The sequence below is a fragment of the Callorhinus ursinus genome, unplaced genomic scaffold (genome assembly GCF_003265705.2).
Source record: "Callorhinus ursinus isolate GAN/ISIS: 27379988/994484 unplaced genomic scaffold, GSC_fseal_2.0 scaffold45, whole genome shotgun sequence".
In the NCBI taxonomy this organism is placed as follows: domain Eukaryota; kingdom Metazoa; phylum Chordata; class Mammalia; order Carnivora; family Otariidae; genus Callorhinus; species Callorhinus ursinus.
The window spans coordinates 11,996,380-12,011,324 of record NW_027397107.1 but is presented as its reverse complement, the minus strand read 5'-3'; the positions used below and the strand labels follow the sequence as shown (position 1 = coordinate 12,011,324).

Here is a 14,945-nt window from a genome sequence, read left to right as displayed (position 1 = left end):
TTGGGTTTTCATGACGATTAAGTGAGTCAGTAGGTATAACAGCACAACTATACCTGGCACACAATTAGTGCTCAATCAATACTAGTTACTATTAGCTAATACTGATTTGCTCTGGTCTTGGACAAATCTACTATGTCCAACAAACTGGGTGATAAAACTTATTCTACCTGCTTCAATGTTGTTGCAAAAATCAAATTAGATCATGTTTATAACGGTTCTTTATAAGCTGTGAAGTATGTGTATGTTCTTTGTTTACGGTTATATAGTCTCTTACAGTAAGTATTTAAACCAGTGCCACAAACAAATACTTAAAGGCAAAAAGAGGTTGGCCTCTGAAAGTCAAAGGCACTGTCAATTAGAACCAAATCTTTAGGATTATTGGTTCTGATCTCAACAGCAAACTGCAAATGTCTGCCAAACTCAAATCCCAGCCATCTACCTCACCCAGGGCCAATTTACAAAGATCAAATGTCCCACAGGTGTACGCAGGGGCACACCAGTTTCCCATCTCCCTCCACGGTTTCATTATAACTGCCTCCAATCCCCAGGCAACAATGCCAAGCCTCCTTGAATAACCAGCACTTCTGTAGCCTTTACAACAGAAGAGGTCCCTTCTTATCTTTCATCTCACTCAATCACCTTTTTGGTGGAACTCCGAATTCGGGGCAGCATGTAAATTTCTTCTAGCTCCTTCTGACGCTCTTCCTCCTCAACTTTTTTCCTTTGCTCCTCCGGAATGATCTCATCCCAGTCCTTGTGAGGACGCTCTTCCAGCTCTTCTTCGTCTTCCATTGTCGCAAAGTTGGCAACCTTAGAACATGGACAACTCACTGTCTGACATGTCCCTATTTCCCAAACACTGCCTGGTAAAACACCAACTCACCCAGCATTTTTAATCTAAGTTAAGACACTATGTGTAATATCAGAACTCCTATGATATTATACAATCAGATAATCAATTTTCTGCTAATCTCTCCCTTATCCTCCCCTCAAATCATCTTGCCAAACCCTCAAGTTCATCAGAAATATTACTGAGAATTAGGGAAACAGGTATAAAGATATAAATTATCTTACAAGCTTTATGGAAAGACTTAAGTCCTACACATTTTTTTTGTTTTTTTTTAAAGATTTTATTTATTTGACAGAGAGAGACACAGCGAGAGAGGGAACACAAGCAGGGGGAGTGGGAGAGGGAGAAGCAGACTCCCCACTGAGCAGGGAGCCCGATGTGGGGCTCGATCCCAGGACCCTGGGATCATGACCTGGGCCGAAGGCAGACGCTTAACGACTCAGCCACCCAGGCGCCCCTAAATCCTACACATTTTCTAATAAATATGATACTAATTGGAAAATTCAGATTTACTTAAGATTATCAAATGCTGAATACTTAACACCAATCCATTAATGAAGTTACAGTTCTAAATTATAAATTGCTACTAAATAGCACTTATTTGAAACAATGCATGCTTCAAAGCCCTAGCAATCACTAGCGAACTACCTATCTTACTCATTTTTATCAGAAGTACAGAAACTAAAGGTATGTAATGATTTCATATACTCAAAAGTACACTGTTAGAAATAAACATGAGAATTTAAAATGCAAAAAATTGAAACAAACCTAGAAGAACACCCCATTTATGACATACCAAATATTTAATATCTGGCATCAATTTGTACTGAAAAGATATACCTATCCCGGAAGGAAAACCACCTAAGCATATGCATTTCAAAGCCTCAGCTGTGGTACACAGACCCATCTACCAGCTCTGGCCGGCCTGTGAGCAGTGCTGGGCAGCCCCACGCAGGGGGCTCCACATCATTTTTATTCCTTCCCACCTAGTCTTTAAGGCTACAATCAAGTACAAAAGAACTTTTGGAGGTTCCATTCCTCAAAGTCATTTGGAACAGACAGTGAAGTCAGAAGATTATGACTTTTGGCCACAATTAATTCTAACTTCCACCATAGATACCGTGATCTTCACGATCAGATTTTTTTAAATTCCAAGACAAAGACAGCAAGTGTTAATTTCTTAGACTGAAAACTTAACATTTTTTGTTTTATAAAATGAATCATTTGACCAATCTCTTAAGTCAAGTGCTATCGGTAATTACTTTAGATCTGACTTTTAAAACAGCCAGGTGAAAATTACATAAATGGTGTAAATATATATATTAGTGGTTCATGCAGTTGGGAAATGAACTTTTCTGAGGGTGCAGAATGGTTAAGGGCCACATTAATCAGGCCAGACCACCTGTCTAGGATGTAATCACAATTCCACATATGCATAACCTTAGGAAATCTACTTAGCCTGTCTGTGCCTCAGTTTCCTTATCTATAAATGAAGAAAATAATATCTGATTCATCCTATGGTTGTAACAGGGCTTGACACACACAGTAAGAGATACAAGTATCAGTTATGATTACTTAAGAAAATTATAATCTTAAATTATCTAAAAAAAAAAAGCTTTGCTGTGTTTCCAACATGTTAAATTAGGGTTTAAAAAAAAGAGAGAGAGAAAGGAAAAAAATAAAGTGTTAGTGGAAAAAACAAAGTCAATTCAGTTGAAGCACTCCAGAAATAAAAGAGCCCCTAGGTAGGCAGACTCCTACTGTTAATTAAATCACTTGACCAGGTGCTAAAATGTAACAGCCAAAAGAGCTTTGGCAAGGCAAAAGTCACCAGCTGACCACTTTTGATTAATCTGTTAATATGCAGAAATTTTTATACCTAAGTCATCATAAAATATTCTGACTAAAACATTATCATGAGGATTACTTCTCTTTAAAAGGGAGCAATGGGTGGCTCAGTCGGCTAAGTGTCTACCTTCAGCTCAGGTCAGGAGCCCAGGGTCCTGGGACGGAGCCCAGAATCCGGCTCCCTGCTCAGCAGAGAGCCTGCTTCTCCCTCTGTCCCTCCCCAACTCAGTTCTCTCTCTCTCTAATATATAAAATCTTTAAAAAAATAAAAAATAAAAGGGAGCAATAGTCCTAGAAGTGGAGTCCAGTTGAAACTAATAATTTACCCTCAACCTCAAAACACACCGACTCTGATCCTAGAGCTCTCTGGTCTATTCAGTTCCTTCTGCGTTCTTCCTCGGAGACAACTTCTACTTGTGGCCAACACTGAATCTCATCACACAATACTATTGCCTTCCAAACACCTCACCATGTCTCCCTCAATCCTACAGAATCTACTGAACTTAACCATCACTGGAACCTTCAGGTCTCTCCTGCTTCTCCAACCGTTATGGAACAAACCCATGCCAATTCTTTCAACCATATTCTCTCTCACATGAGATTGGGAAACCTTTGCCACTTTGACTCTCCTTAGTCTCCCAAGCCCATCTTCCACTTTGGGACCATGAAATGATCAGTCCCTCTGACCTCAAGTACTTGCTGGAGAAAATCATAGGACCCTGCTGACAAGCTCCAGTGTGAAGTCCTACCTTCCAAATACAGCTCACTCCTTATCAAGTTCCTCCTTCCTGGCACCACCTGTGGCTGTCCCAAATCATTTCTACTTTAATTACTGGGAATTATGGTCACGAAGGAATCAATCCCACCTCTTCTCTCCCCTCCTATTCCCTGAAATGTATTTTCCTTTTTCTTTTTGAAGACCAACTGCGCCACCTGTGTTTTTTATTACATCCCTTCCAGTCTCTTCTAAGGCAATGTACTATCAAATTTTCCTTCTTTCCTTAGAACCTTCAATCTCTCCCTATTCTCAAGCATTTTCCTCAAACTGGAGACATTGTAACATCTTTCAAAACCCTCGCCTTGACTCTTCCATCCTCATAAATCACCTTCACTATTCTCTTTATGAGCTTTTAAATTAACTCCACACTCAATGCTGCCACCTCCTCCTTCATCTGGTGCCCAGCTTCTGCACTTAGTCCTGATCTCACTTAATTTTCTGTTATATCAGATACTTAAAAAAAAAAAAAAAAAAAAAAAAAAAGCCCATCACCAAGTCATCAAGAGCTTTCTGTCACCTTGTGTTTTATACATCTGACCTCTCTTTGTCACCTGATTCTATCAATGTCTCTCCCATAACACATTCCAACTTCCCAGAGCTCCACACTATCTGGGTCTCCACCTATCCCACGGATGCATATTCTTCCCTCTTCGCTGACTTTTCCTCTGTCCACTGACTCTGGGCAGGACAGACCACGTCAGCGATTACCTCCATGCAGAAGACTGAATCTACACTCACAACGCGCCTGGAACTCCAGAGGAGAAAGAAAGGAGTCAAGTTAGGTAAAGGAAAAAGTAAAGCGCCTTGCACATAGGAAGTACTCACAGACATTAGTTATTATTAGTTAATAAATCAATGCTGAGGACTCCCTCCCACAATAATTTCCATACCTTAAACTGTGACAGAAGCTCATCTGTTGCACTTGTTGACACTTCGTTCTCTCTGGTTTCAGCCAAGCGCAAAATTTCATCTATGTCCATTTCCTAAGGGACACCAACAATACAATATGGTAAACAGGCAACAGTGATCAGTGGACTGAAAACACTTGGTGCAAATAAACCATATCTCCTTTCTGGGATCCCATTTACCTTTACAGTATTCCGATTTATATCCTGTACCTCTAATGTCTCAAACTATTATTTATACAAATGACAAGGTGAACTTCAGAGATGACATAAAATACAATTGGAATTAAAAAGAGTAAGGACAGAATCCTCAAATGTTTTTCTCTTTCCTATTCTATTTAGTAAGAGCTTTGAGCTCTATAATAATTAAAAAAAAAAAACCCAACTATATCCTTCAAATAATTACTATTCTTTATAAAAGCCTCTAACAGATTCAAAATCTGCTTCCAGAAAAATTAAGACTCTCACAAATACTTGTCAAAAAAGTTTTTTCCTCATTGTTAATTACCTGAGGCTCTGACTCCTCCCCTTCCAGTTCTTTGAAGAGATCCTCTGCTCCGAATTTCAAAATAGCTGTCAGCTCTTCTTTATTAAAAGGATTTGAGCTGTAGAAGTAAAATGTAGTTGTAATCTCTCAGGAATGTCAAACAACCACCATGAAGTTCTACTATAAAATAGCTACCCTTCATAAAGGGGTGAAATTACTGGTGAAAATATAAATTCTGCCAAGAAAAATGATCTCTCAAAGATTTCATTTTTTTTTATCCCCAGGATGCGTCTGTGATGGTAAACCTAACCCAGCAGAAGACTAGAAAATGAATTATTTTCCTGATGACTCATCTATTACATGATTAAGCAAGAAACTTATTTAGCAACATGAAAGAAGAGAGTTCTTTGCTCTTTTGTCTTTTGACTCAGGAAGTTATCATTCACCAAGCATTTTCAACCTTCTCATCTCTGGTCTAAAATAAAAGAACTAGGCTTTTTCCATTTAGGTTACTCTTGAATGGAAGATTATCTGAAAATATTCTATTTAGGGAAGGGCTCATTTGATTTCCACCTGTGACGCAAGCTGCAGGACTGCCACAGAAGACACTGAACAATTTGGTCAAAATGTAAACTCAGTCAGAGAAATAGTTGTGCTTCTAAATAAAGTCTATTGAAACTTGACTATTTTCCTTCTACACCCTTCTGTTTTCAATAGGAAGAGTAACAATCTCCACACAAACATTTTTACCAATAGTAAGAAACCAGCTGCCAACCCGATCTGGCAGACTCTTACTGCTGATAAGTTCAGGCAACCCTGCGCTGGGATGAAAGACTAATGGAGGACACACAGTGGGTCACTGCTGCTGTGTCGTACGTCACACACAGAGCCCAAAGCAGAAGATCAGAGAGAAGGGCAAGAAAGACAGAGGGAGAGCACATGAGCACAGGGCTGAGACGCAAAAAAGAAACAACAGAGAAAACCGATAAAATGAAAATTACATCTTCTTGTGGTCCTGGCTTGGCCTCTTCTAGGTAATTAATAGGTAATGTCAATTATAGAGAATCCTATTAGAAGGATGAATTCTATCAAATGCTGATGTAAAATCACAGTTTGGCTCTGACCACCTCCTCCACCTGGAACTTACTTGGACCTTCCCGAGTTGTTTTCCAGAACCGTCCGGCCAGTGGTATCCATACGCTGAATCACCAGATGGTCCAATACCATCTTCTTTTTGGCCCGTTCGATGATCTCCTCCTCCACAGTCCCCTTTGTAACCAAGCGGTAAATATTTACCTATAGAAAAAGAAAATGTTATGTTTATCACCAAAAAAAAAAGCTACCTCTGTCTAAAACCAAGAGGAAAAATAGGAAAGACTTATTCTCTTCTACCAGAAATGCCTGTAAGCCATTCATCCAAACAGCTTAACTAGATACAATATTTTTACTGTAACAGGTTATAATCTTAAATAAAACTGCCTCTAAAAAACTGTTATTACAGCCTATTCTAATGATAAAAATTTTGTTAAAGAATAATCAGTTTCACTGATGGAAAGTTTCACCAAAACCAAACCTTTGGCCAAGTATGAAACTTAGGAGTTACCTGATACTAGAGCAGACTTTAAGATTCGCACGTGAAGGAAAACAAGCATGTATTTCCCCAACGTAGCTCAGAGCTACGTGTATAATAAAAGTAGACCACCTTGAACAACGAGAGATTATTTAACAACTTATCCACATTAAAATAGAGGAACATTCCAGTTGTGAATCTATTCATCATCGCTCTTTCTTGGAGTAAACCTGAAAGCCACTGTAACATAATTTTCAAACAGGAAAAGAAAACAGTTCCCTAATAAGTTCATCTTAGCCCCAAAGACATCTTCTCTGTACTAGTTAACAGACAGGCATCTACTCTTGGGGAAATGAAAGCAAAACAGGAAAAAAGCATTTTACAAACAGCCTGAAAAGGCTAAATAACACACCCCCTCTACCGCCTCCCCCAAACCATGTCCAGATGTCTCTCCCCACTGACCTGCTTCTTCTGACCAATTCTATGGGCTCGGGCTTGTGCCTGCAAGTCGTTCTGGGGGTTCCAGTCAGAGTCAAAGATGACAACTGTGTCCGCCGAAGCCAGATTGATTCCCAGGCCACCAGCCCTTGTCGAGAGCAGGAAACAGAAGTCCTGTACACAATGCAATATACTACTTTATGCAGTGGCCTTCTCAGAAACAGTTTCACAGTCCAATAAGCCCTTATACCTGGAAACCCCTGCAGGTGTGAAGAAAAGTGAGATATGATGGACAAACTTTATGGAGGCTACAAGAATGCTAGGGATTTGATGGTAGAGTGAATTTTCATTTCATTAAGCTGAAAGTCAGTGCAGGGAACTAAGGAGTAAAGCTGATTCCGATAAGTCAACCAGAACAAAAGAATTAGTGTTCTCTCCTGGCTAAAACTAGTGTTACAAGCAATTAAAAAAATCCAGAAAAACTTAATTAGCAAGGGGATCATTTCATTCCAGCAAGCTGCCTACACATTCATTCTCTGCATAAAGGTAGATTACACCACATAAGGTAATAAGTCGGTATAAGCAAGGATACTTTATTGTTAGATGGGTGAGAAACACAACAACACTGCACCAACAGATCATGTGCTGGGACTGCTGAGAAGCACAGGGTCCTCAAGCAGCACGGCACATGCACAAAGAAAACAAGAGCACATGTGGCTGAAGACCCCCGTGTGGGAAAGATTCAGGCTCTGACATATTCCAGGGTTTCCACAGCAATGACAGACACTGAGCAGGCATGGTATACCTGCCTGCATCTGAGAGCTCAGAAAATATGGGGCAGGAGGCAGAATATAAATTACCAGAGAAAAGAAAGCCACAGAGATTTCTATTTTTACGGCATTTGATCATGTATGTCAAAGGCTGACACCCTTTTGGCACACAAGTGATACTCAAAAGCTGGTAGTTCTGAGTTGTATTTTGATCAATGGGTGTATTTAACATACACAGACACAATGAAAAGCTCTTCATATTCTAACTACACTCACCAGCATCCTGCCACAGAAATAAAAGTGGAGAGAATGGTCTCAGAAGAACTTTAAACAAATGCTGAGGCACATACACTCTGTGATCCGTGGTAGAGATACCAAGAGCCATCACACTCTAATTTACAGAAGCCTACAAGTAAATAGTGGACACCCGAGAACGAGATACCTAAATCAAGTAAAATCTGGGGTCTGAGTAATCATATAAACAATTTCACTGCCACTCCTTTTTTTTTTTTTAAAGATTTACTGGGGGCAGGGGGCAGAGAGAGATGGATGAGCTGAGGGAAATGCTGAGCATGGAGCCCAACGTGGGGGTTGATCCCAGGACCCTGAGATCACGATCTGAGCCGAAACCAAGAGTCAGATGCTCAACTGACTGAGCCACCCAGGCGCCCCTTCACTGTCACTCTTTACCAAAGATAATGTGACTTATGTTATTTGTGTCCATTATCAAATTGAAAACAAACTCAATGAAACACAATGCTCCTAAGGGTGAGATGGAAATATTCATCACAAATAATATGAATATAAACTGCTTTGGGAAATCTAGCAAAGTGTATCAAAAACCTTTTCTAAATGCTTGTACACTCTTAACACACAACAAGAAGTAAGTCATTAGGTTTAATTAGCGGGTTAAATAATGGTACAAGCATGAGAAAACATTAGAAACTAAAATTTTTTTAGATCTTTAATGACATGGGAAAAATGCTCACAGAATTTTGAATAAAAAAATGACAACAAAACTATACGCAAAATGATCCCAGATAATCGGTTTCATCTATTATGAATGGAAACACACCCGAATGATGTGAACAACAGAAGTTGTGCAATTTTTCTTCTTTGTACTCTTCACTATCTTCCAAATTTTCTAATTGTGCATGTAACTATTTCCCCCAATGATAAAGTATTTAATTTTTCTTAATAAAAAAGGCTCAGATGTGCAGAATAATGGTAGAGAACCTGTATTCTATAAATAGCCATGGGGTGAGAATTGAGAATTATAAAGAAAAGGCAGCTTTAATAATGTTTCTCTGAGAAAGGGCAATATGAAACATTCATACTATTTTTTTTAAACTAAGAGTAGGGAACACAAAACCAGTTTGAATAAATACTAAATAATAATACTAGCTAGCATTTACTGAGTGCTCATTATGTAGGCAATGAGCCCAGTGCTTGCTGGGTGCTGGTCACTGCATTTAATCCCCACAGCAGGTACTGGAATTACCATGATTTTACAGGAGGAAACAGAGGAGAAAAAGAAGGGACGGGAATTAAGAGGGTGAGCAGTCTTCAGTAATTCAATTCCTTTTCTCCTGAACTATTCAGAGCCTCGGTTCCGTCCAGATTCACACCCAAAGCTCCGCAAGGAGAACTAACATTTTAGGCTAAAGCAGCCAGAATGCTATAGTCTAACTGGGACCACATGCATTTCTAGAGGCAGAAGATGTACCATTTTGGAGTAACAGACACAGAGTTTTTAAAGCCCTACAGAAAGCAGAACATGAGGTCTGTTCTGTCTATATGAAGTAGTGGCCCAGGCTTCAGAAGCACTCATGTTCTCCCCAAAACACTAGTTCTACTTCTGGCCCTCTCCACTGCCACCTTCACCCGCACACAGTGCTGCAGCATTATCTCCACGGAACATCTTCTCCCCCACTTCTCTCACATCCCACAGCATTTCACAGCTTGGTATACACAAGCTACAATGTTACCATGGTTTCTCACTTTTCCTAAGCATCCCTTCTATATGTGCCTTAAAATCACTTTAGAATGCAAATCCAAGCTGGACAACAGAACTTAAGCTGTATCAATTGTACCAGCAATCCAACACATTTGAGCCATGGCCAATATACTTCTCAAGCCTCAGTCACCAAAAAAGTACAGATCAGAACCTTCTGTCGTAACATACATGTCAAAATTAATCCTACTGGCCAGCCTTCCCGACTCTTGCCTTGCTGCTCTCCCAGGCCCAGAAATTTGGTATCTGGAAGCCACTAGAGAACACCCACAGTTGCTATTAGAACTACTCTGTCACTAATCCAGACCAGGGCAGATAAACAAGCATGCATATGCTTTTCTGGAATAACAACAAAATTAAGAGGCATCTTTTATTTTAGTGATTTCTCATTTCCTTCCCGAAGCAGGAGAACTTCACTGTGAACTGATCCTGAAACGAAATACATTAAGCCAGAAAGGCTTTCCCCTGGAGAGAGAGCCCACACTGCCCAAATAATAAAGCCATGCATGGTGTACCTCAGACCCATCTGCATTGAAGTGGTCCAGTGCTTGTTTTCGGATCTCTCCCTTGATGGAACCATCCAGACGCTGTAAAAATAGACCAAAGAAAATCATAAGGTAGGACTATCAGCTATACTCAGAACAGAACACCAGTCTTGCAACCTTTATCACTCCAACACCCACTTAGTAAAAATAACTGGAATGTACTGGCAACGTGCTGCCAGGGGACTGTGCTTAAGCAGCAGACCCTACTTGTCCAGTCCAAGCTCTCCCGTTACAAACTCAAGGTCAGAAGCTTCTGACTCAGAGGGCTATCTAGGTTTATCCAAGGATCAGAATGACTGCTAGGACCTGTAACGAGAAAGACGGCAGCCCACACTGTGCTCAGGAACGGTGTTTGCTTCCATATCCTAGGCACGGAAGAGATTAGGTCACTACACCACTGCTCACCTAATTAGCTCAGGCAGGAAATGATCCTTCTCAACTAGTATGACTACAAGTTGCACAGTTATTAAGTGCTACACAAACCAAAAAATCATTTACGTAATTGTTTGGAAACATTTTGCCATAACATTTTATTAAAATTAAGTTGATCATATATTCCAGCCTTTCCAAAAATTACACTCTGAAATGTTTAAGTAACCAAAATGCATATTTAAGAAAGCCTCTGGCATTTACTAGTTCTTTTATTAGAGTTATGTGTCAGTTCTAGGCCCCAAACAATGTCACCATGGAAAACCACATGTCAAATAAATACCTGAGAATTATTACCTGTATGCTATACATATAAAGTGCTTATTGCTTACTCTTTAAAATCATTTTCACATGTCTTCCCCTTACAATCACATCTTGAGATGAACAAAATACCTCATTTTGCAGAAGGCAAATCTGACCCAAGAAGTGATGTCAGCTGCCCAGTGATGGGCGAGTGGCTGGGGACATAGTCTGTAGAAGGACCTACCTCTCCCCAGCTCAGGGCTCTGCTGTCCAGGCCCACCTGAACACAGTCAAATCACACCAGGGAACCCCCTTTCTTCTTTGTACCAACTCTACTCAGAGCCTCAACCCAAAGATATGTTTAAACGGCAGTTCACTGCCTGTATTTGATATCAAAAAACCCAAATGCCTTCCTTTTAATATTCCCATTAATAGAAGACAGCAGACATGACAGACCCAAGTGGACTCCAGCCAAATATTCCCTACAGAGAAAAGCAATGCATTCTTACTTTACCTGATACCAAATGTTTAGCTTGACCTGAAAGCTCAAAGAGATCTGAAGCACTGAGAGACAACAGTCTTTTTGCAGTGTGCTCGGTCTTTCTTTTTTGTTTTTATTCCTAAAATAACCACAGTATCAAACCATATTCTAAGACAGCTACTGAAAGACCACATAAAGTATTTTGGAGAGGACAATATCTTTCAGGACATTTTTAAAAGACAATCTGTTAGTGAGCTTAAAACTTGGCCTTCTTAAGGGAGAATCAGAGAATCGCTGACCCCAGTTTCTTCGATACCAGGATAATTATGTAAGTTGGTTGAACAGTCCAACCAAAGAAAAAATATTAAGTCAATCTTAAAAATCAAAGCACTATAAAAATATTATGCCAAAAGTCAAGAAAAATAGCATACACATCCATAAACAGATCAAAGAGAAATTTCACACAGTCTAACACCCAGAAAAAAATATTGTGTTGAAGAAATTCATTCCCCCTTATCTTTTTCTTCTTATCTTGTAGGAGACAACTGAATGAAGATGAAAATCCCCAGTAACAATCCTACAGAGAAGAGGGGGCCACCACCACCTGCTTCAGGGACCAGCAAGCTTTCACGTGCACGGCTCTGCTGAGTTCCCAGCCCCACAGCCAGGGTCAGCTTCCCCCCGGCGTGAACACACAGAACTATTGCCTCTCTTTCTTCCTAGGATTTAGGCTTCTGGAATTAGGTCCACACCTCCTTCCTCTCTACTCTTACCCCAGAGTTGGAGCTGGAAGACATCATCTAACATCCTTTCTCTTGTCTGCTTTTCCTCTATTACCATCTCCTTACTGCCCCCCAACCCGAAAAACAGAATGACCTCCCATGCCCACTTTCATTATAGGGTAGCTTAAAGGTATGGAAGTAAACATAAAGACCCTCCTAGAACCTTCGTCTCAATTTGTTTCCAGCTAGAAAATCTGTCTCCTAATTTTAGGATAATTTAGCAAGCAAAGCATACAACCTGGTGGGAGGGAAGCAGAGAGGGACTCCAATCACTGAGCATCCTTACCTGGAAAGGATAGTGCTTGATCGTCAGATACTCAGCCAGGATGTCCAACATTCTGACCATCTGGGAGAAGATAAGGACTCTGTTGCCCCTTTCTCGAAGTCTTGTCAACAGTTTATCTAATAAAATCAGCTTCCCACTGCTCCTGATCAGGGACTAGAGATTGAAAAGACATTCTGATTATCACACTCAAACCCATACTTCAATCTGCCCTTAACTGCTAAGAGTTCCTAGCTTGACAATCTTCCTTCAACTTGGTGAAGCCACGTGCAGTCCGGCTGACAATTCCTGAAATGCTTTTACCTGGCATCTACGACATCAGACTTTCTGTATTTTTCCTAGTGAACTTCCCTCACCAATTTTCAAAGCTTCTTCTGATGCTCCTTGAAGAGTCATCAGAGGAGGAAAGAACTTCTACCGACATTGGAGGATTTGAGAACATAATTATAAACAAGGCGGCCACGTACCAAGAGAACCTCCTGCCCATTCTCTCGTTCGTTCTCCTCAGGGGGCTTGATCAGGTAGCAGTGGTTACAGCACTTTTTCAACTCCATCACAATATTCAGGAATCCGGATGTGCTGCCTCTTGTCCCTTTGGCAAGAGCCTTGTAATTCCTGGTCAGAATCCATCTGCAGATTAAAATAATGATGTTCTTCAATTAGAATAAAGAGAGAATCAGAGGCCTCAGAAGACTGAGAGAGAGAGAGCAGTGTTACTAGAAGCACAAAAACAAGAACATAAAAGACATGAGACCATTAAGAAGGCATGGAGGGATGTGGTATTCTGCACCTCCTCCCACCTGTCTGGGACTGCTCACATCTTTGGTCTGATTCAGAATGTTAACCACAGGGTAAACACCGCTCTACTGGGCATTTCGATCTGAGCACAGAAAACTAAAGGAAATAACAACAATGAAACATATATATACACATATACACACACACGTCAAATAAGGACGGTCACTGAAGCACTCTTTCTCACAACATACAAACAGAAGGAAACTAACAGGAGGAGACTAGTTAAATTAGGATTACGATCAGATGGAAGCTATGTACCCATTTATAAATTGTTGTGAAAGGGCATTTTACACGATAAAATGCTCATGGTAACAATGTTTTATATCCAAATTTTAAAAAAGGGAAGGAGAAATACATATGTATATCCACATGTAAGCTTTAACCATACACTATAAAATATTAAAAGTACTTTTCTCTTTTTTTTTTTTAAAGATTTTATTTATCTGACAGAGAGAGACACAGCAAGAGAGGGAACACAAGCAGGAGGAGTGGGAGAGGGAGAAGCAGGCTTCCTGCTGAGCAGGGAGCCCCATGCAAGGCTCGATCCCAGGACCCTGGGATCATGACCTGAGCGGAAGGCAGATGCTTAACAACTGAGTCACCCAGGTGCCCCTAAAAGTACTTTTTTTCCTGAGCAATGGAATTTCTTTACACTGTTAGCAATCCCACTGTCAGGACTCTACCTCAAAGTAGAATGCTCAAGGATTTTCACTGAAGCCTTATTTCTAAGAGTAAATTACGTATTTGAAACAATCTAAATGTCCACCACTAGGGGGCTGCGCTGAATAAACTAACTATGCTTCAGATCCACAATGGAATACTACACAGTTGTAAAAAGAAAAGAGGTCTACTGTGGAGGGTTTTTCAATCATTAAGTGAAAAATATAAAGTACAGAAAAATGTATATGGTATGCTGTCGATGTAGGAAGGAGGAAGACAGCAAATAAGTTAAAATGCATTTGCTTGTGTTTTAAAAATTAAAAAATAAAGAAAAGGTAAATTAAGAATTTTAAAACTGGTAATTACTATTACCTAGGGGAAAGAGGGGCCAGAATGAAGGGGACAAGGAAATAAGCTAGATATCTCTGAACACAGCACGCTTTGTAGCTTTGCCTTTGGAACTCTACAAATACTACAACAAAGCCAACTTAAAAAAAAAAAACTAAAATGAAATAAATGACCCATTGTATCTAGCTGGCAGCCTAACTACAAGTAAGAAAAACTATCTCAAAGTACTTTAAGACTCATCCATTTCTAATGGAATATACCTTTAAAAACAAAAAAATACCAATAAAAATTTTTGTCCTTACTCTTTGTTATTCACATTGCTGATGGTAATCCAGGCACTATTACTACTAAGACTGTGTGTGTGGTGTTAAATAGGTTGGTGCCGTTAAGAAGTGGAATTTTTGGTATGGGTATAAGACCATTAAAATCAAAGAAAATCTCTAAGTTGTACTGTTTAACTGGAAAAAAAAAGTCATGATGTATTTCTTATCTTTAAAAACAAATAAAAATAAAAACAAACAAATTTCCTAATTCTGTCCACTGAAAAAGCCTGTCAGTGATGTCTAGTGCGGCTGCAAGTCACAGCTCCCATGCCCATTCTGAGGTCTCCAAATTCCACTTTCCAATAAAACAGTATGCAGAGCTTGTTGGATATATGGCTGACTCCCGCTGTGGAGCAGGAAACAAGATGAATGTGAACATTTTATTCCAGAAAG

The 14,945-nt window shown here is 39.9% G+C and overlaps 1 protein-coding gene across 7 annotated transcripts in view; it reads right to left on the bottom strand.

The window, feature by feature from the left end:
• CHD2 (chromodomain helicase DNA binding protein 2) overlaps positions 1-14,945 on the bottom strand; it is a 134,470-nt gene that overhangs the window by 38,151 nt on the left and 81,374 nt on the right. For all 7 annotated transcript variants that reach the window (XM_073882290.1, XM_025893172.2, XM_073882288.1 and 4 more), the window contains 8 exons: positions 12,891-13,053; positions 12,427-12,579; positions 10,176-10,247; positions 6,901-7,050; positions 6,016-6,164; positions 4,890-4,986; positions 4,367-4,459; positions 640-810 (listed from right to left, as the gene is read on the bottom strand). In XM_073882290.1, coding sequence (XP_073738391.1) covers positions 640-810; positions 4,367-4,459; positions 4,890-4,986; positions 6,016-6,164; positions 6,901-7,050; positions 10,176-10,247; positions 12,427-12,579; positions 12,891-13,053 — 1,048 coding nt within the window. The remainder of the gene's footprint in view (positions 1-639; positions 811-4,366; positions 4,460-4,889; positions 4,987-6,015; positions 6,165-6,900; positions 7,051-10,175; positions 10,248-12,426; positions 12,580-12,890; positions 13,054-14,945) is intronic.